The sequence below is a fragment of the Lepidochelys kempii genome, chromosome 6, assembly GCF_965140285.1.
Source record: "Lepidochelys kempii isolate rLepKem1 chromosome 6, rLepKem1.hap1, whole genome shotgun sequence".
Classification (NCBI taxonomy): domain Eukaryota; kingdom Metazoa; phylum Chordata; order Testudines; family Cheloniidae; genus Lepidochelys; species Lepidochelys kempii.
The window spans coordinates 25461112-25486573 of record NC_136385.1 but is presented as its reverse complement, the minus strand read 5'-3'; the positions used below and the strand labels follow the sequence as shown (position 1 = coordinate 25486573).

The 25462-nt window shown below is 42.3% G+C and overlaps 1 protein-coding gene across 1 annotated transcript in view; it reads right to left on the bottom strand.

Annotated features, from left to right (window-relative positions):
* Positions 1-7390: 7390 nt before the first annotated feature.
* LOC140912580 (mucin-5B) overlaps positions 7391-25462 on the bottom strand; it is a 67808-nt gene continuing 49736 nt past the window's right edge. The window contains exons 29-48 of the mRNA XM_073347195.2: positions 25249-25314; positions 24915-25016; positions 23807-24066; positions 23194-23371; positions 22242-22492; positions 20825-21008; positions 20008-20212; positions 18783-18961; positions 17643-17712; positions 17338-17450; positions 16814-16845; positions 15389-15566; positions 13660-13764; positions 13122-13162; positions 12123-12245; positions 10511-10606; positions 9421-9549; positions 9196-9235; positions 8363-8486; positions 7391-7772 (exon numbers count right to left, since the gene is read on the bottom strand). Coding sequence (XP_073203296.2) covers positions 7598-7772; positions 8363-8486; positions 9196-9235; positions 9421-9549; positions 10511-10606; positions 12123-12245; positions 13122-13162; positions 13660-13764; positions 15389-15566; positions 16814-16845; positions 17338-17450; positions 17643-17712; positions 18783-18961; positions 20008-20212; positions 20825-21008; positions 22242-22492; positions 23194-23371; positions 23807-24066; positions 24915-25016; positions 25249-25314 — 2651 coding nt within the window. The 3' untranslated portion in view covers positions 7391-7597. The remainder of the gene's footprint in view (positions 7773-8362; positions 8487-9195; positions 9236-9420; positions 9550-10510; positions 10607-12122; positions 12246-13121; positions 13163-13659; positions 13765-15388; positions 15567-16813; positions 16846-17337; positions 17451-17642; positions 17713-18782; positions 18962-20007; positions 20213-20824; positions 21009-22241; positions 22493-23193; positions 23372-23806; positions 24067-24914; positions 25017-25248; positions 25315-25462) is intronic.

Below are 25462 nucleotides of genomic sequence, written 5' to 3'. Positions count from 1 at the left end.
TTGCTTCTGACAAAATACGACCAGTTGTCTTAACCTTTCTTCTTCAGATCCAGAGTCTATGCTAATGTCCTTTTGTACTACCAGATCAATTCAAAAGGCAGGGAGACATTTGTCGCATTGCCTGCTCCTGAGTTGAGGGAGCAGAAAGGTAGCATGGAGCCAGCTACATTTTCACTGCCCTTCTACAAAGTGTTTTGCTCCAGTGCAACTAATATGCCATCTAAAGCTCAACAAGTCCACTTCAGTGTTGGGCGAAGAGACATCATCGTTTATGAGACGTTGCATTGTACGGCTGTTGTTCAACATGGCAGATTGGAGCTGGATTGATGAAACAAAATATCATGCCTACCTCGGCGGTTTGCAGGTGCACCCGACATTCAGAAGGACAGCACTGGCAGACTGGAGTTAGCCATCTCTAAGCTAAAATCATTTTACCCAGCTGAAAACCACCTTGCATGCTGAAGATAAATGAGAAAATATACCTTTAAGTAAAAATGTCGTTATAAAAATGTCTCATTGTGTGTAAAAGACAGAATGAAACCAGTTGTAAGAGCATGCCTTGTGAGATTAGTGGTTGTTTTTCCCCCAGCACAATGTAGGGGTGGTGAGAGTTTTTCACTAATGCCCTTGTTAAGCTCTCCTAGTGGGAATGATTGATTTACAGAGTTCATATGCATGTGTCTCTGACTGCCAACAAAACCTATTTGCCCTGCTCATGGCAAAAACACAATTTAATGCGGGATTTCTCACCAAAGGGAGATGGGTAAAAGAAATGTCTCTTTTAGATTTTTGTTGCAAAGTGTGTGTTATTTGACCAATACCAGCAGGAACACAATCCTTGACAATGTGAAATTTGTAGAGAAGCCTCGTTAACAGAGAATTATCACATACCCTTTCCCAGGGTCAAACTTATTATTAAACAAAGAAGGGTATTCAGTATATTATATTTTTTCTTCTTGCATTTCAGACTAATGTTTTAAATCAATGATGTACCAAATGTCGTTCTTAACCTGACTACCAGGCGCATTCAGCCCATGTTGCTACAGCTGAGGTTTTTTTAAAAAAATTTTAAACTTTGATGAATGAATATAATGAAATGAGAGAACATGGGTCAGTTCCTCAGCTGGTGTAAATTCCCATTGATTCTACTTCTCCATCTTTATACCTGCCAGTGTATGAAACCAGCAATCAAATGTGTGATGAATAATTTAATTTGGAACACGTGTATTTTGTTGCATGCCCTGCACATTTTACAGAATATAATGTTTTAAACTAGTTTTAAAGGATGTTTAATTAAATAAACCACTTTTGAAAAAGAAAGCTGGAAGAACAAATTCTATCACATGCAACCATAAGAACCCCCACATGGGTCAAGCGGAGGATTTAAACCCCGGCCTTTCATATCCTCAGTAGAGACAGCGATCACTTGAGTTTAAGGAATACCAACAAATCTCTCCTTGGATCAGCCATTGGAGGAAACTTGGTACATGTGATCCTCACGGGTTATACGACTCTTTGCTAGAGTGCCGTAAAATACCAAAGATCAGGAATCCTGGTTTCTATCAGGCCATGAAAGCCTGAGTGGATAAGACTTGGGTCTGCCACATTAGAAACTATTTTAGTCCTAACTCTGAACTGACTTTATGCAAATGCTCATTAAATTATTTATGCAATAGGAAGCTAATGCTAGATGCCTTTTAGGGTTGGGATAAGAGGCCGTGATCAGTAATAAGAGCTGCGAGGCACATAGAAATATCTACAGTAGAGATGAGATTGGAGCTCAAGGTCTCCTGGCTAACAGCTCAGCATGCTTTTCCCTCAGACACTTGGAAGAGACTCTCTTTGGGGTGTGTTTGCAATGCCTTTGCAGTGTAACATGACAGGCAGCATGATTCAGTCAAAACGTGGGCCATCCTGCATAACCTGCCACACTTACAACTGTTATTGCTCTTAATGAGCTTACACCAATTTAGACCAGCTAAGGATCTGGCAACTAGACAATGTAGAGAGTTTCTTCAGCTTGCTTCAGTAACATGATTTCTTAAAAAAAGAAAAAAAGAAAAGAAATTAGTGAATTTAGTGCTTATGACAAGGGACAGTTCAACTCCTTCAGAGAATGACATCCTCTGTCTCAGTGGTTCTCAACCAGAGATACACATACCCCTGGGGATATGCAGGTCTTCCAGGGGGGTACATCCACTCATCTAGATATTTGCCTTAGTTTTATAAGAGGCTACATAAAAAGCACTTGTGAAGTCAGTACAAAGTTAAATTTCATACAATGACTTGTTTATACCACAGTTGCCAACTTTAAATAAGCACCCCAACTTTTACAATAAGCCAAAAATCAAGCTAGTCCCAAAACAAGGCCAAAACAAGCCAATACGTAAGAACCCCAACAATCTATGTGACTAGCTCTCCCCAGCGTGCAGTTTGGGACTGTGGTGGGCCTGCTGTGCACCCTTGCCCCTGCTTGTCCCTCCTGCTTGCCGGGAGCCAATCAAAAAAAAGACGCAACAAGCTGCAACAAGCTACAAGCCCAACAAGCCAAAAACTAGCCAACAAGCAACTCACAAGCCAATTAAGCCAAAATCAAGCCCGATTTCTGTGTTTTTTCATGGATTTGGCATGTCTGGTTTATACTGCTCTATATACAGTACACTGAAATGTAAATACAATATTTATTTTCCGATTGACTTATTTTATAATTATATGGTAAAAATAAGACAGTCAGCAATTTTTCAGTAATAGTGTGCTGTGACACTTTTGTATTTTTATGTCTAAGCAAGTAGTATTTTTAAGTGAGGTGAAACTTGAGGGTAGGCAAGACAAATCAGACTCCTGAAAGGGGTGTAGTAGTCTGGAAAGGTTGAGAGCTGCTGCTCTATCTAACCCCACATGTTTTAATTCCTTCTACTGTTCATTGCATTTGATTATTCTTTGTTTGTGTCACTCAGCCACGTGACAAGTGGTCAGCTTACTTAGTTACTGGCTAGTTCCACGTGGACAGCCACATCATCCCGGCCCTTATTTGCAGCGTTAAGCAGGGAGGCCCAGGACTGAATAACTCATCCATACCAGAAATGGGTCCTCCACAGTAGGATGAATGGGATATTGGTAGAACCTTGTAGGGAAGGTTGCAGTAATGAAGTCCTCCCAATCAGCCATATCCCATTAATACTTATTGGCTCCCATGTGGTCAATCTAAACGAGGAGGCCAAGGGTCGAGTAGGCCCAGAGACTGAGCTACCTTCTTCCCCCCACCCTTGAGGAGTTCATAACGAACAGGCATACAGTAGCATTGGTGGAGCAGCGCGGGGGAGCTTTGCTGGCCTGAGAGAACTCACCCGGCCGTTTGCTAGAGCCAGGGCTGAGGGAAACAGAGAGTATAATTAGATACAATAAAAAAAGGAGGATCAGAAATGCTTCTGCCAGTACTGTAGCTAAATGGAGGACATTGGTCTTAGCACTGGCCCCCTTCTGTAAGCGATACGTTCACTAAACTGAAATAATTTTAAAGAAAATACGTTGCTGCAGAAAAGTGCTTAAGTGGTATATTTTAAAAATAGGGGCTTTCACTTTCTGAAATTGTATCCAACCACAAAAGTTAAATTAAAACTTTTTAATTTAACGAGAAGCTGGATATGGGTCAGCAGTGTGCCCTTATGGCCAAGAAGGCCAATGACATATTGGGCTGTATTAGTAGGAGCATTGCCAGCAGATTGATGGAAGTGCTTATTCCCCTCTATTCGGCAGTGGTGAGGCCACACCTGGAGTATTGCGTCCAGTTTTGGTCCCCCCACTACAGAAGGGATGTGGACAAACTGGAGAGAGTCCAGCAGAGGGCAACGAAAATGATTAGGGGGCTGGGGCACATGACTTACGAGGAGAGGCTGAGGAAACTGGTATTATTTAGTCTGCAGAAAAGAAGAGTGAGGGGGAATTTGATAGCAGCCTTCAGCTACCTGAAGAGTGGTTCCAAAGAGGATGGAGCTAGGCTGTTCTCAGTGGTGGCAGATGACAGAACAAGAAGCAATGGTCTCAAGTTGCACTGGGGGAGGTCTAGGTTGGATAATAGGAAACACTGTTTCACTAGGAGGGGGGTGACGCACTGGAACGGGTTACCTCAGGAGTTGGTGGAATCTCCATCCTTAGCGGTTTTTAAGGCCCAGCTTGACAAAGCCTTGGCTGGGATGATTTAGTTGGGGATTGGTCCTGCTTTGAGCAGGGGGTTGGACTAGATGCCCTCCTGAGGTCTCTTCCAACCCTGATCTTCTAGGATTCTAAAAGTTCTTTTAAAAAAAAAATATGTCTCAGTTGTAGTGATACAGGCTGCCTGCAGGTAGCAGCCAGGCTAAGAGGAGAATGAATACATTCGTAGTTTTGAATTAGAATGTAATTTTCCTTCTTCTTACATTTCAAAACTGCCATGGGCTGAATGTCCTTCTCTGCGTGATTATTAGGGACATTCAGCATCTCTTGCAACCACAGAGGTGACAGAGTAAGAACAACGTGCAGACTATTGAAGTGGTTGTGTAAGCTTCCCTACACTGTCCCGCTGACATGCCTCGCTCCAGGGTGAGCCATTCTGGGCAGAGTAGAGGGAGAAGGTCATTCATGTGATGTGCCCATTCAAATCCTGGGCCTGCCTGGGTAGACTGACAACCAGGGTGCCAATAAATATCAGTTTAGTATGTCTGTCCATGTGGTACTGCCCTGAGACCAGTTAAAACATTTACAAAAACAGCATTAAATTACAGTTAAGGCTACTTAATAGTCCACACTCTCACTGCTTTAAAATAAAGGAAATTAAAAGTTAAGTTTCTTCATATCTACATCATTAGTCACTTTAAAAACATAGGCACATACCTTTTGAATAAGCATTCCAAGGAGTGAAGTAATGCTATAATCATATTTATCTATTTTAAAATGCATATTATTCCTGAAGGAGAATCCTAAATAACTCTTAATCTTAACTACAACTATGACCACTGCTGGAATACCGTGTCCAGTTCTGGTGTCCACAATTCAAGAAGGATGTTGATAAATTGGAGAGGGTTCAGAGAAGAGCCAAGAGAATGATTAAATGATGAGAAAACGTGCTTTATCATGATAGACAAAAGGAGCTCAATCTATTTATTTTAACAAAGAGAAGGCTAAAGAGTGACTTGATTGCAGTCTATAAGAAGCTACATCGGGCATAAGTATTTGATAATGGGATCTTCAGTCTAGCAGGGAAAGATATAACATGAGCCAACATATGGAAGTTGAAACAAGACAAATTCAGACTGGAAATTATGAGTAAATTTTTAATAGTAACAGTGAGTCATGGTGGATTCTCCGTCACTGGCAATTTTTAAATCAGGAGTCGATGTTTTTCTAGAAGGTCTTTTGGGGAAGTTCTATGCCATGTGTTACACAGGGGGCCAGACTAGATGATCACAATGCTCCTTTCTGGCCTTGTAATCTATGAATCTATTTGTTGAAAGGCAAAACAAATGTAGTCACTATGTAACAGATTTTCCGCAATCTTAACCTATTTGTTTCTACAATAAATTATTTTTATCTATTATCTATGGTCCTAGTTAAGGTTATGAAGCACAATTTTTAAAACATTATACATTTTTACAGTGGATAAATGAGATTATATCATATTATTTAATGCTTTGGAATCTTTACTGAGAAGAGACAGGCAGATTGTGGTTTTCAAACTATTGATTATGTAGAGAAACTAGAGGGTAAGTGACTTGACATTTCCACTCTTCTCTTGATAGACCCTGATCCTGTGACGTGATGGGGCTTCCTCTGGACACTGCTGTCAGCCTACATGCATCAAATTGCAGGATTGGGCCATAGATGGGATTAGTAATGCACAACTTCTACATCTCGTGTGGAAACTAGCATAGCAGCAAACTCCAGGATGCACCTAAAAAGTGTACTGATCTGACTTACTTGTATACTTTACATATGTAACAGTGGTGACATCTAGTGGTCAGCTTTTGATCGTGGTCAACATCACATTGTCTTAATTCCTCTGTCCCATGGGAAAGGAGTACTTGTGGCACCTTAGAGACTAACCAATTTATTTGAGCATGAGCTTTCGTGAGCTGTAGTCTGGTTAGTCTAGGGTGGTAGTCTGTAGTCTATTGGTTAGTCTCTAAGGTGCCACAAGTACTCCTTTTCTTTTTGCGAATACAGACTAACACGGCTGTTACTCTGAAACCTGTCCCATGGGAGATGCTAGAATAGTAGTTGATTGTTTATAATGTAGCTAATAGTCACTGCATGATAAGATGTAATGAACAATATTGTTCGGATGTCAGTCTCTCATAGGGTACCAATGAAGCCAGTCTGCCAGTGTCACCTGAGTTCCATTTAGATATTAGTCTATATAATAACCAACAAGCCAGACAAGAACAGAAGGGTGTACAAATAAACACTTATCTGCATGTATACAAAAGGTGTGATTTTAGAACTGCATTGGGAAAGCCATTATTGTAATGCTCAGGATGCAATAGAAAATGACACCTCGCTTCATGTCTTTTTGACCAAGATCCTCAGCCAAGTTGTGCACAGCACAGGTGGCTAGTGTAAAGATGGGTTTAAGTCATTTTGTGTACCCCTGGCTTGGCTCTGTACTAGGCTGGTCTGTGTATATATGATAGGGAAGTTGTTTGACTGCTCTAAATCACACCAGCCGCTAACGGCTGGAAGAGTCAGTCCGTGATTGTCAGGGTGCAGAGAAACTTCAGCCACACCTCCTTTCTCCCCAGCAATGTCACCTATACTGGATGCAGGGACGAGACTAATGCTGGTGCTATTATGCTGGCTTTATGATACCACAGAATCCACTAGGGCCATCTAAACCAAAGCAGCCCAGACACAGGAGATCTCCTGAAAACCTGGGTGCTACCTGAAGCCATGTTGGTGATTTGATAGGTGTCATTCTTCTCTGCAGCTTAGCATGAATGCATTACCACCGGAGAATGCTAGGGGATTCTTGGTGCTGCAGGGATTTGGCTGAGATGTACAGCAGAGATCCTGACCACTCATAGCAATAAGACATCCCCTTATGCTTATTCATAAGAGTAGGAGTTCCAGGCACAGTGCTAGACACAACCTGTCACTCTGAATTCCTCCTTACAGTTTCAGCTGGTTATGGTATTGATCGCTGCTTTTTCAATTGAATGAGTGCTGTGAAAAAGTTGCTGTGTTTTACTGCCGAGGGGAATCAAGTGTAGGTTGCATACGTATAGTTCTTTCCGGCAGAGACTAAGTCTTGTGTTTGCACAGCACCACGTTTCCCTGGAATTGCATATAAATAGCTTATAAAGTACTTTGGAATGAAAGACACTAGCATACATATCAGTTGAGAGTATAAATGCCACAGCAGAATATAACAGCTTTGAAACGTAGTTTATTCTACAAATATTTAGAGCAGCATCCTTTAGTGAATTTCCACAATTGCACAGATTACTGGAAGGAACAGCAGAGGAGGGACAGAATCTCATTGAAAGGTCAGTAGACACTCACAGCTATGTTCTACACTATTCACAGGTGAAGCGTTAAAAATCAGTGTTTCTCCAGCACTTTGTCTTTATGGTTTTTTCTCTTGGCATTTTGTCTCCACGCAGTCACACTCATCTACCTGAACATACTTGTATTCAATTTTCTTCCTCTTAGAGCAAATCAGTTCCACCTTCATCATGTGGCTCTTTGTTTCATGGCAGCAAGTGCATTTGTGTTTCATTTCACTGTCGCCAAAGGCATACCTGGCAGAACAAAATTAATAGATCAATCCATTAGCTATTGCCTTCCTGCTCTTCATTAACCTTAGCTTCCCCTGGAACTGTGAGTGGGGAAGGAAAGCTTTAGGGTTTCTTCTGCTTGTAAGCAGCGGGCGGGGGGACGACAATATCAGTAACAGCCTATTCTCAGGACATTGGTGGGCCTGATCCAAAGACCTCTGAAGCTGATGGAAAAACTCCCACCTGAAGTAAGGGGGAGGTTTTCCATAGACTTAAATGAGCCATGGACTAGGCCCAAAATGACCCCACAGAAATGAAGAATGAGCCTAATGCAGAGCCCAAACTGCAAGTAAAAAAAATAAAAAAAAAATGTGTAAGTAAAAATGTGTTAGTCAACCTGTTAAACATGACCTATTTATCTAGCCTAGATACGGCAATCCTAGTGACAAAACAGTAAAGCATCATGGCTAAAAGGCTGGTGCTCTGCTCATCCAGCTTCCTTTTAAGAGGATCAAGGAAAAGGGTTAATGGAGATAGTAGCTGTGATCCTGCAGGGGCAAGAACAGGTGAGGACAAGACATCACATAAGCATGGAGAAGCAGTTTCTTACTTACACAGAGTATGTACTGCAGGACCCTTCACACGAAGGCACTAGGACAGGAGCTGCTGATTTACAGTTCTTGTGAGTGATGTATTCTTTTTTCAGCTTCAGTTTGCAGACATGTGACAATGGGATACCTAAGAGGGAAGGATCCTATTAGCCTTACTCAGATTTGAGTTAAAGCACTGAGAGATATCTGCTAAGCAACCAAGCTCTGTCTCTGTCTCATTAAGAACAGTTAGAGTTCAAATAGCCAAGGAGAGTTTAAAGGCCCAAGGTAAGCAAAGCACTTACACATTTGCATAAGTATTTTGCTGATTAAGGATGGTCTTAAACATGGGCTTAAAAGCACATGCTTAACTGCTTTGCTGGATCAGGGCCTAAAGCAGATGCAATTGTATATTTTTTCTACAGCCTACATTTCTGTAACAACATTTGTTAGCTAATTGTCACTTTTATGGCTTTACAGCAGCCAACACTGTTTACAGTAACAGAACCATGCTTTCTATGCAGTTCCTAGCTGCCAGCATCCAAAACACATTCTCTTCCAGGTTACATCATTCTTTCATCAGGAATTTAGTCTAATCTATAAATAATTCGCTTCTTTATAAAACCAAGTAAGGGAGAGCATGAAGATTTTTCCAGTGGCACCTCTGGAAGAGGTAGGCTGGTTTTGAGCCTTATAAAATGAAGTACTGAGCACCTCCCGAGAAGTGATAACTGCCCTCACATCCCACTGACTTCGCTGGGAGTTGAGGGCATTCATTACCTTGCAGGATCAGAGCCATAATAAATGGAGAGCCTGACAATGTTTGATTAATGAATCACTGGATTGGCCATACTCACATGTCTTACAACATCCATCTGAAGTTGTCGCAACAGTTCCCTATATTGAAAGCAAACAGAACCAGAATTGCTCAGACTCTAATCTTAGATATGCACATTACAGACTGAACAGCAGCAATAAGAGATTTCTAATAATGAGACACAGTGCCCAATCAGTCCACTGGTCCACTATCACAAAGCTGCTCGTATCATTCACTTATCTCATTTCAGCTATAAAATACTCACTGGGACACAGTTTGATGGATCAAACTCTGGGCAGGATATTATTGTGCTAGTCAAGACAAACTGGCCTGATGACTGAGTGCAATTATACAGAGCACAGTTATCTTCCAGAACTTTATAGGTCTTCCCAACCTGAATAAAGTAGAAAAAATAAAGTTATTCTGAGACAACACATAATCTAGCATAGGGACGGGATTCTTCTTCTGGCTTGAAAGGTATTAGCAACTCCCAAAATCTCATCCTGCATTCACTTCCTTAGGCTGCTTTGACAATCCCATCTGTAACTGTTACCTGGGTTGAAATAATCAAAGGCTCACAACAGTAGGGATATTAAGAGACATACCAAGGCCCACAGTTATGCACTGATGTGTGTGGTGTTACTATTTATGGGAGAAGATAAGCATGGAGGAAAATCCTTTTTTTCCTCTAGATTTTCTCCTATTTTCTTTTTTCAGGAGGTAGAGGGGGGGAAAAGAGCAAAAGACAATAAAATAGGAAGTCGGCCTTTATAACAGAGGTCAAAAGATTAATAACAAAATATAGCTACCTTTGGACAAAATTAACTTTTTGGAGTTGGTGAAAGTAGTATACAATATCAGTGACCAGGGAATACAAAAAATCAGATAAAGGAGATGCTGGATGCGGGAGCTAACATATAAGCCACTAGATCACAGACTGGTCAAGGTTTTCGCCTGTTCTAAACAGATACACTTTGCAATGCAGCAGAGAGAAAGACACTAGTCTAAGACTCCGGAAACTTCATGTGGCCTTGGTCAGGTCTGTCAGTCTCTGTCCGCGCTGCCCATCTGTGAAATGGGGATCAACACTTCCTCACCTCACAGAATACTGATGGATAACTCAATAATGATTGAGGTGCTCAGATACAGTGATGGGGGGCATATAAATACCTAGGTAGATTCACTTCAGACATACTTTATTTGATAAAGGCACTAACTTCCTAATGCTGCAACACATAGTGGGACTCAGTTTTTAAGCAGAACTCTCCACTGAAGTTGACGGGAAGCTGTATTTCTAAAACGACGACCCCGTGTCATACTGCAATTCCTTGTTGAGCAGGGGAACACACACACACCTCGACGGTCACAATGCCAGATGGAAGCTTCGCCACACAGGCCACCTGCACACACTGGCCGCAACACCTGCCTTCTTCTCTGATGTAGCGGAAACCCTGCGGGGCACAAATGCACCATCATTTAGCCACATTACTTGTGGCTTACCTGTGAAGAGCATTCAGACAAAAGGCACATTCCCCTTCTTCATGCAATGGGGGGAAACCCAACAGCCCTTGATTATACTTCTGGGTTTTTAGAAGGACTTTTGAACCCCATTGTTTGATGGAATCTAGGTATTTCAAACCTGATGCTTAGACCCACACAGTTGTCATATTAGCTTTTAATACTTTCCTAAATAGCAACCCTTTTGTCAGTGGCATCATCCTGGGTAATCTGCCATTTCCTATCCTTATCTGAGCTGATATTCAAATCAGGCCAAAATAACTAACTCACCATGTGTTACTTGCAAGATCCAAAGACAGCCCTTTGTCTGGTACATTTTTCCACAGGTATGGTCGCTATTTCAGATGTGCTGAGAAGACTGAAGGTAAGGTGTATTTACAACTACTTTCATCTATTCCTCCTGTGTGGACTTCAGTCCTAGAATGAGGCATGTGTGTGGCTCCATGTCCATCATCTAGTGAGGAGCTAGAATGGTGCAGTATGCCTGGCCTTATGTGAGCAGGGGCGGGGCAGAAGATCAAGCTTTTCTCTACTTGCATTCAAGTTATATATTCAAGATTTTAAATACAGAGAGCTAGATTCAGCAAAACTATTGCAGAGAGATACAAGCTACACCTCTCAGTGCCAGGAGAACCTTGTCCACTGAAGGAGCAAATCATCCCTGTGGATGGTAGCCGGCGTTCACACCATTGCGCTCCCCGGTGGTTCTACCAGAGAGGTTTAAGATTTAGCAGTGCACCATAAGAACTCCACCAACAAGAGCTGCCTCAGAAATCCATGGAATCAGCAAACTCAACAGTCATGGAATTAGCCCTTTGTCAACAGCTAGCACCATCCACTTTTTGAGCAAATTTGGCATCTTTTAAATACATCCTCTGTGCTATTAAGTGGAGTTGAAAACCCTTTTGTACCACTAAAACAAACTCTCCTACCAGAACTCACTAGTAGATCTGGCTCAAGGACTTTTAAAAGTCTTAACATACAGTATGTATATTGCCTACAAACAACTAATCCATTTAATTTTAGAACATTTAGTTTCATAGGGACCTTTTCATTTGAACCAAATCAGAATAGTTTTTCTAACATTTTTACCATATAGTGGTGATGGACATCACCAAGGCAACCATGCAAACACCATCTTTCAGTGACTTAATCTTCCCCATTAACCAGCTTGTGGGTGGAGTTGCCATTTTATAGAAAACATTTTTCCCATCATGCCTTTCTGGGGCAGGCCCCTTAAATTTGTCAGAGACAAACAGAGACAGCTCTGAAGAAGTCATTTTGTAACTAGCAGCTTGCTGCATCTGCCTCTCTTTAAGCAGGTTATTTTATGTTTCATCTTTTTGGTTGCTGAGATGGCACATCCCCAACCAACCATTGCTCTTCACCTGAACACACCTGAACTAGTTTTAGTTTAGCAGAGAGAACTACAGCGTAGAAGTTACTTACCTGCTGGCAGCCAGTTGAGCATTTTACTGGAGTGCACTGAATTTGGTTGGTTTGTGTAGCAGGGTCCCGCTTTTCAGTGCACAAGCAATCTTCACAAGAGTTTTTAGGCACCACTGTCCCTGGCTTAAAATAAGGAGGAAAGGAGAGGGGAGAGGGAGAGTTCATTAGCCTCTAAAACACATGTGCATTTCTCTGTAAAATACTAATAAACTACTATTTTTGGCTTTAATTTTTGGCACAAGCTTTTGACACAACACCTTCCAATCTTGAATTAACATACCATCAATATCACAAAATTAATACTCTACTAGAATAACATTCCAACAGAATCAAATATACTAAATGTAGCTATTACTTCAACACCTGAGAACTTCCCTATTCCATTTCCTTCTACAGTTTGACCAATTAGCTACTCCTAAAACTTCCTTTGATACTTGAACATTTTGTATTCAGTTATTGCCTTTGGCTACATTTCTGACATCTTAGTCCTGAAATACAGGGGAATATCTCTGTATGATAGAAACTGTTGCCCTAGCGATCACTATTAGGTAATTTCTCTAGTAACACATAACACCTAACTCTTATATAGCACTTTTCCATCAGTAGCTCTCAAAGTACTTTACAAAGGAGATCCATATCATTATTCCCATTATTATTATTATTTATTATATGTCTTACTGTAGCACCTTGGAACCCCAGTTGTGGACCTGTTGTGCTATATGCTGTACAAACACTGGAACAAAGGAAAGTGAAGCACAGAATGGTGAAGGGACTTGCCCAAGGTCACCCAGCAGGCCAGTAAGAGAGCCAGGACTAGAACCCAGGCCTTCTGAAGCTCAGTCCATTATTCACTAGGCCACAATAAGAAATGATAGGTCATTTTAGTCTGGGGCTTTATGTTAATTGAATGAAACCTTTAGGTGAATTTGGATAATTATGGGTTAATAGTATCTCGAAGTCACGACATGCCAGCCCACTGAAAGAAGTGGCAAGTCCTACCTTATATTCAACTCCTTCAGAAACACATACACTTTTTGGTACTATAAGAAAAATGGAACAAAAAGGATGCTCTAAGAATGATGTCGTCAGCATGTATTAGTTTCACATTTCTTAACTGTCTGTTAAACAAGTTGTAGAAAACAACTGTACAAATCTAGTAGCCCTAATACTCAACATAGGAAGTGCAGAATGGCTGGGATGTGTTGCTAATTTCCACCCCCTTGCCCATGTTTAGTGCATGAGCGGTAAATTTCACCTACCAGTATTTGCCATCTGGCAAACACTGTTTTCCCCCCGTGTTTCTAATTGCACTTGAAATTAGCAGAGATTCGCTTCTTTACTTTATTGTTTGTGACAGCATCATCAGCATGGACCAAAGACCAAATGGGGGGTTGGGTCACACTCATGATAGTGTAGTTGTGCAATACAGTTCTGTGACTAAAAACTAGCAGATGGGGTACATTTTGGGACTAAAGTCCTAGATGAAGTCCCCTTTGAAATAATGAAAGCCAGCATATAGTAAGGAAACTATACTTACTACAGGAAAAAATAGGACAGCAGCCACCCTCAGAAATAGCTACCACTGGCTGGAAGCCTAAATCACATTGTCTTCTGATGAGAGAACAGGACTTTACATCACATTCTGTAAATAGAAGATGTAGACAAATTGAGTCAAAGCCCCTGTGATGGGGTGTATCAGCCCCGCACTGGACAAGAAGGGGTTAACCCCTTGTGGGCAGAGGAAGCCATGCCCCCTCACCACTGCTGAGCATGCTCCAACTGGAGTTTCAATATAAAAGGGAGCAGCCCAGCTCCGTCAGGGCTGACCGCTGAAGAGGGAGGATGCACATTGCAAGCTCCCTTCTGGGAGCTGCTAGAGCCTGAGATCACAGAGGTCAAGCACGCCTAGACCTTGGTGGATACGCAGCCACCCGCAGAAGCCTGAGAGGGGACAGAGTTACTGGGAGCTTTGCAAGCTGACAACCCCAGAGCTCCAGTTTCATTGGCCTCTTTGGAGCTTGTGATGTTATACCCCCATATTCTTCATAGAAATATAGTTACGATGTGATTTTGGCATAACTAAGATATGTTTTATGCAAGATGGGTCATGTGATGTATCACTGGAAAGGTAGTAATTTACTGAATGTAATTATCCTATTTGTGTGCATGTATCATTTCTGTATCTGAAGTTAGGAATATTGACTATGTAATAATTACAACTGTGTGTGTACTTGGGGAATGCCCACCAGACAGTAGGCAATCAGCCTGGATGGGCCATTAGGAAGAACAATAAGACTTTGAAGATACTAATCTCCCACCTCCTCAGAAGCTTTCTGGGTTGTTGCTTTGACACTGCAGGATCATGTGATCATGTCACCTGGTACAAGCCCCCTGTCTTGGGCTTTCAGTGTTTTTCCATTAAAAGCGGGGGTGGGGGTCAGATTGGGAAAGAAAAGGTTCCCGCCATATGTAAATCCTATTTAAGCCCCACCCAAGAAGGAAGACTGCTGAAAACACCTGAAGAAACAAAGGAACTAAGATGAGGGCAGTGGGCTGAGTCCAGGAGTAACAGATCGTCTTGTAAAAGGAATCCCTGGAGATTTAAGGAGCAAGCAGTGCAGTTTACCTTCAAAAAACTCTGCAACCTGCTTGAAACAACACTTAGGGTGAGAAATTATTATTTGTAGCCAGTATTCCTTAGTGTATTAAGCTTAGTTTGTGCATTTTGGTTTATTTGCTCAGTAATCTGCTTTGTTCTGTTTGCTATCTCTTATAGTCACTTAAAATTTACCTTTTGTAGTTAATAAACTTGTTCTTTGTTTATTACAAAATCCAGTTTGTGCAATTCATAGCTTGGGGGGAGGGGAGGGCAAAAAGCTGTGCATATCTTCCTCCACTTTCAGGGAGGAGGTGAATTTCATGAGCTTATGCTGTATACATGTCTATACAGCGCAAGACACTATAATTTTGGGTTTACACTCCAGAGGGGATGTGCACCAAAGTGCTGAGCAATTCCCCGGCTGAGCCCTCCCACACAGAGCTGATTGAAGACTCTGTGTGATTCTACAGCTGGGCATGTCCCTACCTGTGTGTGTGTGCTGAAGGGGGCTGGAGCGTGGGGAGACCCAGGCTGGTGGGACAGGCGGGATCAGTGGGACCCCAGCACATCAGGTGGCACCCCGGAAGGGGGTCCAACCCATCAAAGAACTATCATTCCAAGAATGACCATCCTTTCTGTAAACAAGTCAATGTCACCGATCTCTTACCACACACTGTCTCTGGACAGCAGGGATCTTCTGAATGTGGTCGCATTTTAGGAACAAATCCTTCTTTAGTGCAGTTGACTGGCAGAGACTTAACACAAGAGTGGGGTGAACAAGAGATATTCAAGGTTGCCTCATTGCAAGTGCAGTACTGACAATCATGTTCCCATATCTCTCCAGGCTGTGCAAATAAAAAATTGACAGTTCAACAAATGAACGGAACCTAGAAGTAATAAATTAATGAGAAACGAGGGTCTGCAACAAGCCAAAGTTTCTTATCCTAAGGTATGGTGTTGGGCTGTTTATATGGAACCCTGGAGACTCTTAATTCCAAAGGGAACTGAAAAGATCTGCATGATAAACCAGAGGTGGGCAAACTATGGCCCCCGGGCCACATCTGGCACGCAGGACTGTCCTGCCCAGCCCCTGAGCTCCTGGCTGGGGAGTCTCACCTCCGGCCCCTCCCCCACTGTCCCCCCTCCCTTGTAGTTACACCGCCGTGCGGGCAGTGTGGCTTGTACCCGCCCACCTCCCAGGCTTTCCAACAAGCCTGTCCTGCTGCTCTGAGTGGCATGGTAAGGGGGCAGGAGGTCCCGGGGGGCAGTCAGGGGACAGGGGGCAGTCGGATGGGGCGGAAGTTCAGGGAGGGGGGCGGTCAGGAGACAGGGAGAAGGGGGGTTGGATAGGGGGTGGAGTCCTAGGGGAGCAGTTAGGGATGAGGGTCCCAGGAGGGGGAGGTCAGGGGACAAGAAGTGGGGGCGGGGGTGGATGGGTCACGGGTGCCAGGGGGCCTGTCAGGGGGTGGGGTGTGGATAGGGGTCGGGGCAATCAGGTGACAAGGAGCAGGGGGGCTTAGATGGGGAGTGTGGTGCGGGGCGTGGTTGGGGCGGGGGGGTCCCGAGAGGGGGTGGTCAGGGGACAAGGAGCAGAGGGGGTTGGATGGGTGGGGGATTCTGAGGGGGGCAGTCAGGGGGCAGGAAGTGGGAGGGGACGGATAGGGGGCAGGGGCCAGGCTATTTGGGGAGGCACAGCCTTTCCTACCCGGCCCTCCATACCGTTTCGCAACCCCAGTGTGGCCCTCAGGCCAGAAAGTTTGCCCACCCTCTGATAAACCATGCTGTAGCCTCTTCCCTTTCTCTGCAGGTGTGTGTGATGGGAGAGAAACCTGAATGGTCTACCAAAAAACAGTGATTTTCATAGGCTGCCAATTTTGCGTCAGTATCTCAGATGAGGATTGGAGTGATAAAGCATAGCCAAAAGTCAGAAGGCCCATTGTTTTCCCCCACTATCTCTACTGTACATTGGTATTGAGTTCAGCATTAAAAGAATGAACAATTCTTGCATTCATATTTACAACAGGTGAAGGCATCTGGCTATTTGTGTAAACAGTTATTCAAAGAGCACTTCTTCTTAGATCCTATTCCTTACCTGTTTCACTAATCCATCAGGTCCAATACAGCCTACAAAATAGAACAATTGTACAATTATGAAGGTCAGTTCAAGAATATAATAGAGCTGGAGAGAGTGGCAGAAGCAGAGAGAGAGAGAGAGAGAGAGAGAGACATACATCAAAACCAGGATCTGGGAGGCTTTGAAAAGGGGACCTGAAAAGAATGAGCCATGGCTGAAAAGCACAGGTCATCCATCCAAAAGATCTTGAAGATTTTCTATTTATTACTTCCTGACTCAAAGGCGCATCCTTCTGCATAAAAAGAGGGGGGCACATTCCCCCTTCAGAATTCACCAGAATAATTTCTGAGCTGGCCAGAAAAGGCCACCTAAAGGCTACATTAGACACTTTCTTTACTTTTTCCCAGAGCTAAGCATACTGTTTCTACAGTACACACAGCCCCTGGGTGCAAAAGACCAGGCTGGCGAATTGCATTATGGATCCCTAAAGTGGTAGTTTTAAACTGGTGTTTCATCTTTTCCCACCTTTCACATTTTCTTACCACAGACAGAAACACAAAGGCCATCAAGATTATTCAGCAGGATCTTTCCTTCAGGGCAGTAGCACCCTTCCACAAGTGCTGGATCCTTATCTTGCAAGGGGATGGTGGTTTTCCTGCATGTACAGAGGGAAAGAAGAGTGGCACTGAGCTATTTTCATCTACTTTTTAGGGCTGATGTCACACAGAATTTTGAGTAGAAATTTGGCCTAGGGGAGTTAGGCACCCAAATCCCATTGGAATTCTGACTCCCTTCAGCTTTTTTGAAAATATAAGCCTTTGCCCTTGGTACTTAGTAAATGACCCACCTGCTGGAACACGTGCTTCTTTCTACTCCCCCGCATGGCTTGTAGATCTGATCCTGAGAACATCTGGCTTCTGTGGAACATTTACAATATGGAGATTAGATCGCCAGCTCTGTCTAACGCTCGTGGATTCAAATGATAATTTATTAGGTAAAATATCCCACCCAGATGAAAACACAAAGGAGGCTGTTTCCACTGAGGGGTTCTGTTGGGTTTGCAATCGCGTAGGCGAATTATTCTAGTAATCTAGAATAAATGGTTCTGACAACAAGAGGCAAAACAAGCAGAGGGAAACCAAATGTATTAAGCAATATTGCCATCTAGTGATTAAATTGTAGTTAATATTTTAACAAGCTAAAAACCATTTATGAAACACTGAAATATAGCTAAGTTCTGATCTATTTTCCCGCCCATGATAAGCCCTTGAATAAAAGCATTACGACAGTGCCTTAACTAGAATGTTACGAATGATGGGGCTGAATTATTAAGCCAAATTCTTCTCTGTTACACTGGCATAAGTTCAGGGTAACTCCACTTAAGTCAGTGGGGTTGCTTTTTATTTATGTTAGTGTAACAAAACATAATCTGGCCTGCCGGCTTTCTTAATGCAATGGATTGTCTAGGCCTCCGGAGCTGCTCCTCTAACTGATTAGAGAGTGTGTGAGAATGCAGACCTACCTGGGGTGTGTGCTGAATAGGGCTGGTCAAAATTTTTCTGTGGAAACTTTGACAGCAATTTTTTTTAACCCAAGGGGAAAAAAATCACAGAAAGCATCCGCTTTCCTCAAATATATTTGATTTTTTTTGGTCAGAAAGCCAAATATCTGTAAATCAAAGAAAATATTTCTGGTTTTGGCAGTTTTCAGGTTTTTGACAAAAAGTTTAAATTTTCAGCAGGGACAAACATTTTTAAACCTACCCTGGTGCTGAACCATTCAGAAGACACTATTCTCCCCTCATTTACATTAGTTCCGCACTGGCATAACTCCACTGATTTCAATGGCGCTAGTCCTGATTTGCTCCAGTGCACGTGCAAGAAGACACAAGCCCTGAGTATCTTCCCAAATAGGAGTATACACATTTAAACAGAAAGAGGAATAGAATAAAATAGCTTCCACTCCAGCAAAGTCTTCCCCAACTCACCACATTGTCCATTAGTTTTGCTTCTCCAGTCAACACAGATCCCATGGAATCCACACAAGGCCGCATAGGTCTCAAGGCTTTGGCATTCAGCCTTCTGGCGTTGAGCTGAGCAGCCATCCACAACACAAGCCTCATAGTAAGGACGAGGGGGAATGGCACTGTGACAGCCTGTCAAATTCCTTATTAAAGAAAAAACATGGGACTTGTTTTTCACAGTGAGTGTTGGCAATTTCATAACAAGAATTTTACTCAGAAAAAAGCATCCACCAAGAAAAACTGTCAAGCTGAAGACCAAACTTTAAATCTGATGGGAAATGTTCCCTCTATACCAAATATCCAGCATAACTTTCAATGGAAACAAATCAGACTTTCATCTCAATTAATGATAACTTCTGTCTGAACATTATTTATAGCATCTTGTATTCCCAGGGTATGTCTACACTGTTGCTGGGAGGCTCGCTGCCAGGTAGACCAACTTGTGCAAACTCTGCTTGAGGTCACATGCTAAAAATCGCAGTGTGGATACTGCAGCTCGGGTGGGAGCTCAGGCTCTCAAGCCCACCTGACCCCCTTGGTCTGAGCTCGGGTGGCTAGCCCAAGTCACCACGGCAGCCGCAGCGTCCACAAGTCTATTTTAAGCACAGTAGCTCAAGCAAAGCTAGTGTGAGTCTCTCTGTCTGGGTGAGGTGGCTCACTCCCAGCTGCAGCATAGAGATACCCCCAGCGAGCTATCTGCTAATAGACTGAAACATGACATTAAGGCTTCTTTGCAGACATAGTGCTGTAATTCTAAGTACAAATATTTTTCCATGGGTGTGCTGTTTCATTTTGGTAATCTTATTTTTAGTAACAAAATTATTTTAAAAAACTATTTGAACATACTTGACAGTGCCTATTTAAATTCACAGTTCACAGGCAACTAATCAAGATACCCAAAAACGTTGGCCTAAGTTTTCCAAAGATGACTAGTTATATCGGATGCCAAACTTTAGACATCTTAAATCCCCTCCTCAGAAATCAACACTCAAGTATCCAGTCTCTGAAAATCAGAGTCCTAACCCACTAGCCACTGTTTAAAATCTGTGCCCTCGATGCCTGGCTAAATTTACCATTCTTTAGTTTACTTTATATTTTAAAGAAAATTCACCCAGTCACCTTGTGAAGTACAGAGCTGCCTTCTTGTAGAACTGATTATGTACGTAACACACCCGGGAGTGTGTCTTACCAGATGAGTTTACAAAGAGCACTGGGTGCACAAACTCCCACTTTGGATAATGAGGTCTCTGTCTGAGCTGGCGCCAGGGTATTTAATTCACAATGTCTGTTGGTAGGATCTGGCACTCTCCAGTCTAAAGCCATCTCCTTGAAGGAGTCTGCAATCTCACCATTCCTCTTCATAGCATCATCAGACTTTTGGTTGGTGCATGTACCTGACAGTAATATAAAGGCAAGATGTGTAATGGCTACAGAACACAGAGTGCTTCTATAAGAGAGGAAAGGGGTATCCACACAAAAGGAACAGGGGAAGTTTTAACTTCTGTTGGAAGGATGTCAGGCACAGAGCCTTGCTTGAGTTCACAGGAAGAAAGTGTCTGGAGGAGGAAAAGGCTAATATAGCTAGCTTGGCATTTACCTGTGACAAGTGCAATTAAAGTGACAGCTAATGAATTCTTCCAGGTGGCTTAAGTGATTGAGACAGTTCTGCCGAACACAGGGCTCCCCAAGTTCTCCTAAAATGGACTTCATGAACATTCTTGAGCAGATATGTTCAGGAGATGGGGTAAAGAGTGAAGGAACACACACACTCTCTCTCTCTCTCTCACACACACACACACACACACAAACCCCTCCAGCCACCACCAAATGGGAAAAGGTAAAAGCAGGTGACTTGATACTCTCTTCCCACCCTGACCCAAATGAACAGCAAGAAACACGTTAAACTGTAGTGCTAAATAATCGTATCCTGAGGTAACAGAACTCTGATACAAATAAGGGAGGAACAGTTAGTATATCTGTTAATTAAAACTGAATGTAACACTTACCGCATTGCCCCATGGTATTGTTATAAAAGGTGCTGAAAGGGAGTTTTATGTAAAACGTAAGTCGTCCATAGGAGACATACAGTTTTTGTTCAGGTATTTCAACCACAACGTAGAGGCCAGAACTGGTTATCCTGATACCATTCTTGGAAACATTTGGCACAACCTTCTTATTGTTAAACAGAACCTAAAGGGGCAAGTCAAAAATCCCACCATGAACATCCTTATTATGTTGCTTAGTGTATAAATTTTATATTTCTGGAAGGCCTGGGGTAAATTCTGCTCTCAGAGAATTCTGCAATCCCTTCAGGACTAGACTGCTGGTCGTTTGTTGCCTTTCAAGCATTAATATTTGTGTTACTGACTTCAGGGAAAATATTAGCAGAAAAAAAAAGACATAGTGGTGATTTGCAACAAGTGTGATCAATTGTCATCAGACTGTTTTTCTGGATCACTCACTGTTTCATTTATGGTCATTTCCTTACAATCAGAAATTGTATAGATAATATCAAAAAACCCACAAATGATTTACAGTATATGGCTTATATCATCAAGGGGCTATTGCTTTCAGGCAAGAGACAAATCATGGGCCTGATCCAAAGCTGAAGTCCCACTGGAAAGAATCCCACTGACATCAGGGTCTTTGGATCAGACTTCATAAGAGCAAAGCCAAAATGGCATTATTTGTTATTGAGGAACAAATATATACACCAGACACAAATATTCACTAATATATGGAGTAATATCAGGCTCTTGAAATAGGCTGGATAGCGAGCCCTTCAGTCTGACACCCTCCAACAAACCACAGAGCAGGTAAGGGCCTGCAGTGCAAACTTCCCTGTGTTGCTCTGCTAACATGCCTTAGCCCTAACCTAGAGGGACCACCTCTAGGTGTAAAAGAATAATGTAGCTTCCAGACCTTTTCAATTGGCTTTTCTGTTGAAACTCCCAATCTGCTACCAAAATGTCCCTGCTGTAAGAAACTGGGTAACCCCTCCAAATCTTTAATGGGACTTATTTGTATTTCACCATAGGAGAATAAGATCCCACAATGCTAGTTAGTACCAATTGTGGTGATTGTTTTTGTGATGTAGGTGCTTATCACTGGGAACTGGACAGAGAGCACCAAACAAGTTTGACAGGAGGCACTGAGCAGCCGGAGAGGATCAAATAATAAAAGGGGATTACATTTCAGTGAATTTCCCACACATACACCTCCCATTTCATAGCCCTTCTCTACAGTCGAAATTTTATAATCTGAAAAATTTCACTGACATTTCCCCAGACTAAAAAGGAGAGCAAATATTTCACAGAACTGTTTGTGAATTCCCTCAATTTTGATTAGCTATATCCTTGATCCTGATTGGGCTCACTAGGTAGTAGCATAATAATAATACCCAGATATTGAAAAATACATTACCAAGTTAGCTTCTTTCCTATGGTCTACTGCTTGTGTCAGAATCACCATGGAATTCTTATAAAAAATGACAAGGGACTTCGAGCAAATTGCTCCATCAGTTGTACCACAGTAGTAGTTGTCCATGTGAATCCAGAAGCTCTGAGAGTCAGGCTGGATTGGCTTCACCAGGAGATAGGTGCAATTCCCCTGGAAATTATAATATGTTCCATCGAAAGTCACGTAATGTTCATTTCCCCACCCACTGCAAACACCTAGAAAGTAGAGACAGGCTTAAAGTTTGGTTTACTTTGGGCTTTCCAAATGTATGTTTTGTCAGTGACATTTGAACTCTGTGATATCTGATAGAGTTGCATCTTGTCACACAATGTTTCTTTGGCCAGTCTGATAGTATGACCTTTTTCTTTGTGACATTTCATCTCCACTGATATACTCATTTTAGTGGTCTGGTTTTGGTAGTTCTACCAGATTCCCCATGCCATAACAAAGATGAAGTGTCCCCTAAGAGAGGGCCACAAGAAAAGTTGTATAATAAGATATAACACGTTTCAGTGTCCTACATATCCCTGATCTGATACAAATGCTTTCTTTCCTTAGCCTCTTCTTTCCATACTCACTCACATATGGTCCTTTTCCATCCATTCTACTTTCCATTCTAACACCCCTACTGTGCCATATCCCTGCTCCCTTCGGCTTCCCATCTCCCCTACTTATTGTATTTACTCCCTTACAATTCCTTCCTAATATTAATTATAGAAAGCTACACAATAAAAATGACTGGTTTAAGTACTCAGAGTAGTTTGCTTCTGCCACAGTGATATGCACATTTAAGTATGAAGCAATCCCATTGAACCGAGTATAATGCAGAGCACAATTTGAACACATGGATATACGTCACTTGAGACTCAATTTAAAAACCTTATGAAAGTCAGAATCTAACTGCAATATTACTTACACTGACACTCAAACACTTCACAGCAGCCAGTTTCATCATAGTGTTTTGTGAGTGGGAAACCATTGACACAGAGGTTTAATAGCTGAGGAGGGCAATTCACTTTGGACAGTTTAATATCGTTTCCACCTCCCAAGCAAGTGGCAATTTGACAGTTTCCGAAGTCCCATGATTCATTAAACTGTTGACATTTTAAAAGAAAGAGGAAGGGAGGGATATGCATGAGAAATTAGTGTAATTTTCAGAGCTTTAGTACATGTAGGGAACAGGCCACTCAATTAAACACCTAGCATGAAGAATTTCATGCTATTTCATTCATTATTTAACTCTGGGGCTCTTGAAACATAATAATCAATGAAGACTTCATACCTATTTCTATGCAATACAATATTTTGTATAAGACCAAGTATTGCGATCATGACCACTTCTGATCTTTAAAGACCAGTTTGAAAGAGTAGTTTCCTAACTTACTTTACACTTCTTGCAGGGAAGGCACAAATATGATCCACCTTCGCATTGCCCGGATGTTCTGTTGCTAGGCGCAAGACAGAGAACCTTCATGGATCATATTGTTGTGTGCTATCCATTGCTTAGTATGATATTTTTGTTCACTCACCTTTCTAGGAGGACTGAGATATGAACAGTCTCTCATAGGAGTTACGTTGGGAGCAGATGTGTTTGCTGCACTTGGAAGAGAGTTTTCACAACGTCCATTCTGTAAAGCTGAATGACAGTGGTTGCTGGGCTGCTCAGGAGCTGTGCTCAGTCTTGGAGTGGTTGCACATTCTCCCTGGATTAATTCACTGTGGCATGAGGCATTACATACGGAGTAAAAACACCGACCCAAACCATCAGTTGTCTGAGATATGATACTCCCTGTGAGACCAGAAAGTAAATTACTAGAATTGAATTGTCCATGAGTTTGACATACTTTACCAGTGATGTTGTCATGAATTATCAGTCTCCATGTGGCACAGTATCACTTTGAATAGGAAAATTCCTCTTCTCCCACACTGGCTACAAACTGAGCAGTAAATTTTACTGGCTTGGAATGACTATCTACAGTACAGCTGATGGCCATAACCAGTTGTGATAGTCAGTCTACAGTTCTCTGAATCCAGCATAGCTGGCAGAGACTGGGAGAACCTCTCATTCATTCAATACACAACTCTTCTGCCCATAGATAAGTACATTAGTCAGAATTGTACATGTATACCAAAGAGAAGCATTAGGCCATAAGGTAATGTTTGTTAGCTCCATTGTGTGCAGTGTTCACAAAACAAAGTCAAGGGGATGGATGGCTCAGGATGCTGGCAACAGAAATAGCAGGGCCTTTCATCAACCATCTTTGGGAGAAAGTTCATATTCCCATGTCGATTTTGAGCCTTACATTCTAGAGAGTTTGGGTTCAGGGTTTGTAATGTAGCCCCCTGAAGACTGGATCTGGACGAATGGATCAGATCCAGGTGCATTACAAAGGAAAAATATAAGAAGAGTATCTGGCTATGGTATTGTGAGTATGACCAGTTTAAGGATATTTTAGCCAGTTCAGAGATCTGACTGACTGAAGAACAATGACTGTTTTATAATTAGAGAACTGATGGCTCCAGCGGCAGGAATCTGTATTTGCTCAAAAGCAAGTATTTTACTGAACAGCCAAACATTTCTACCCCTATACAAAAATGACATAGATGAAAGAAATATTCAGTTAGACTGCTACTCACCCTGAAATATCAGGTGTCCATTTACATTGCAGTAGCATGGGGATGCCCTTGTTATGGCTAGTGCTGATGTGGAAGAAGGTGCTTCTATAATGTTCTCTACTCCTACAATAATTAAAAACAGGTGACATTCTAATCCTGTATCATGAACCAGAAGATGCTAAATTTAATCTCCCCCCCATCATCTATAGTAGCCTATGTAACTGCAACACATGGAAAAAACAGAAGACAATAGAAAGAAGAAAAGTCAAATTCACTGGTCTTCCATTCCTCAAATCCCCCTTTTATCTCTCTTAAAGAAACCCTCTTTGCCCTTTCCAATCCTCCAGGACCTCACCTGACCTCCGTGACTTTGGGGAAGTGATTTCTGATTCTTCATCTGCCCTTTCCTTGGGCTTGGGCCCTGTTGATTTGGAGACATGCAGGTTATTCAGGTAGTGTTTAACCAGCCCACTTCATTTTGCCTTTGACTGCTCTCTTCTTTTAAGCTGTTATTCCATTACATGTCCTCTTACTGCTATCTCTGCAGTGACAGGGCTACTGAGCACTTT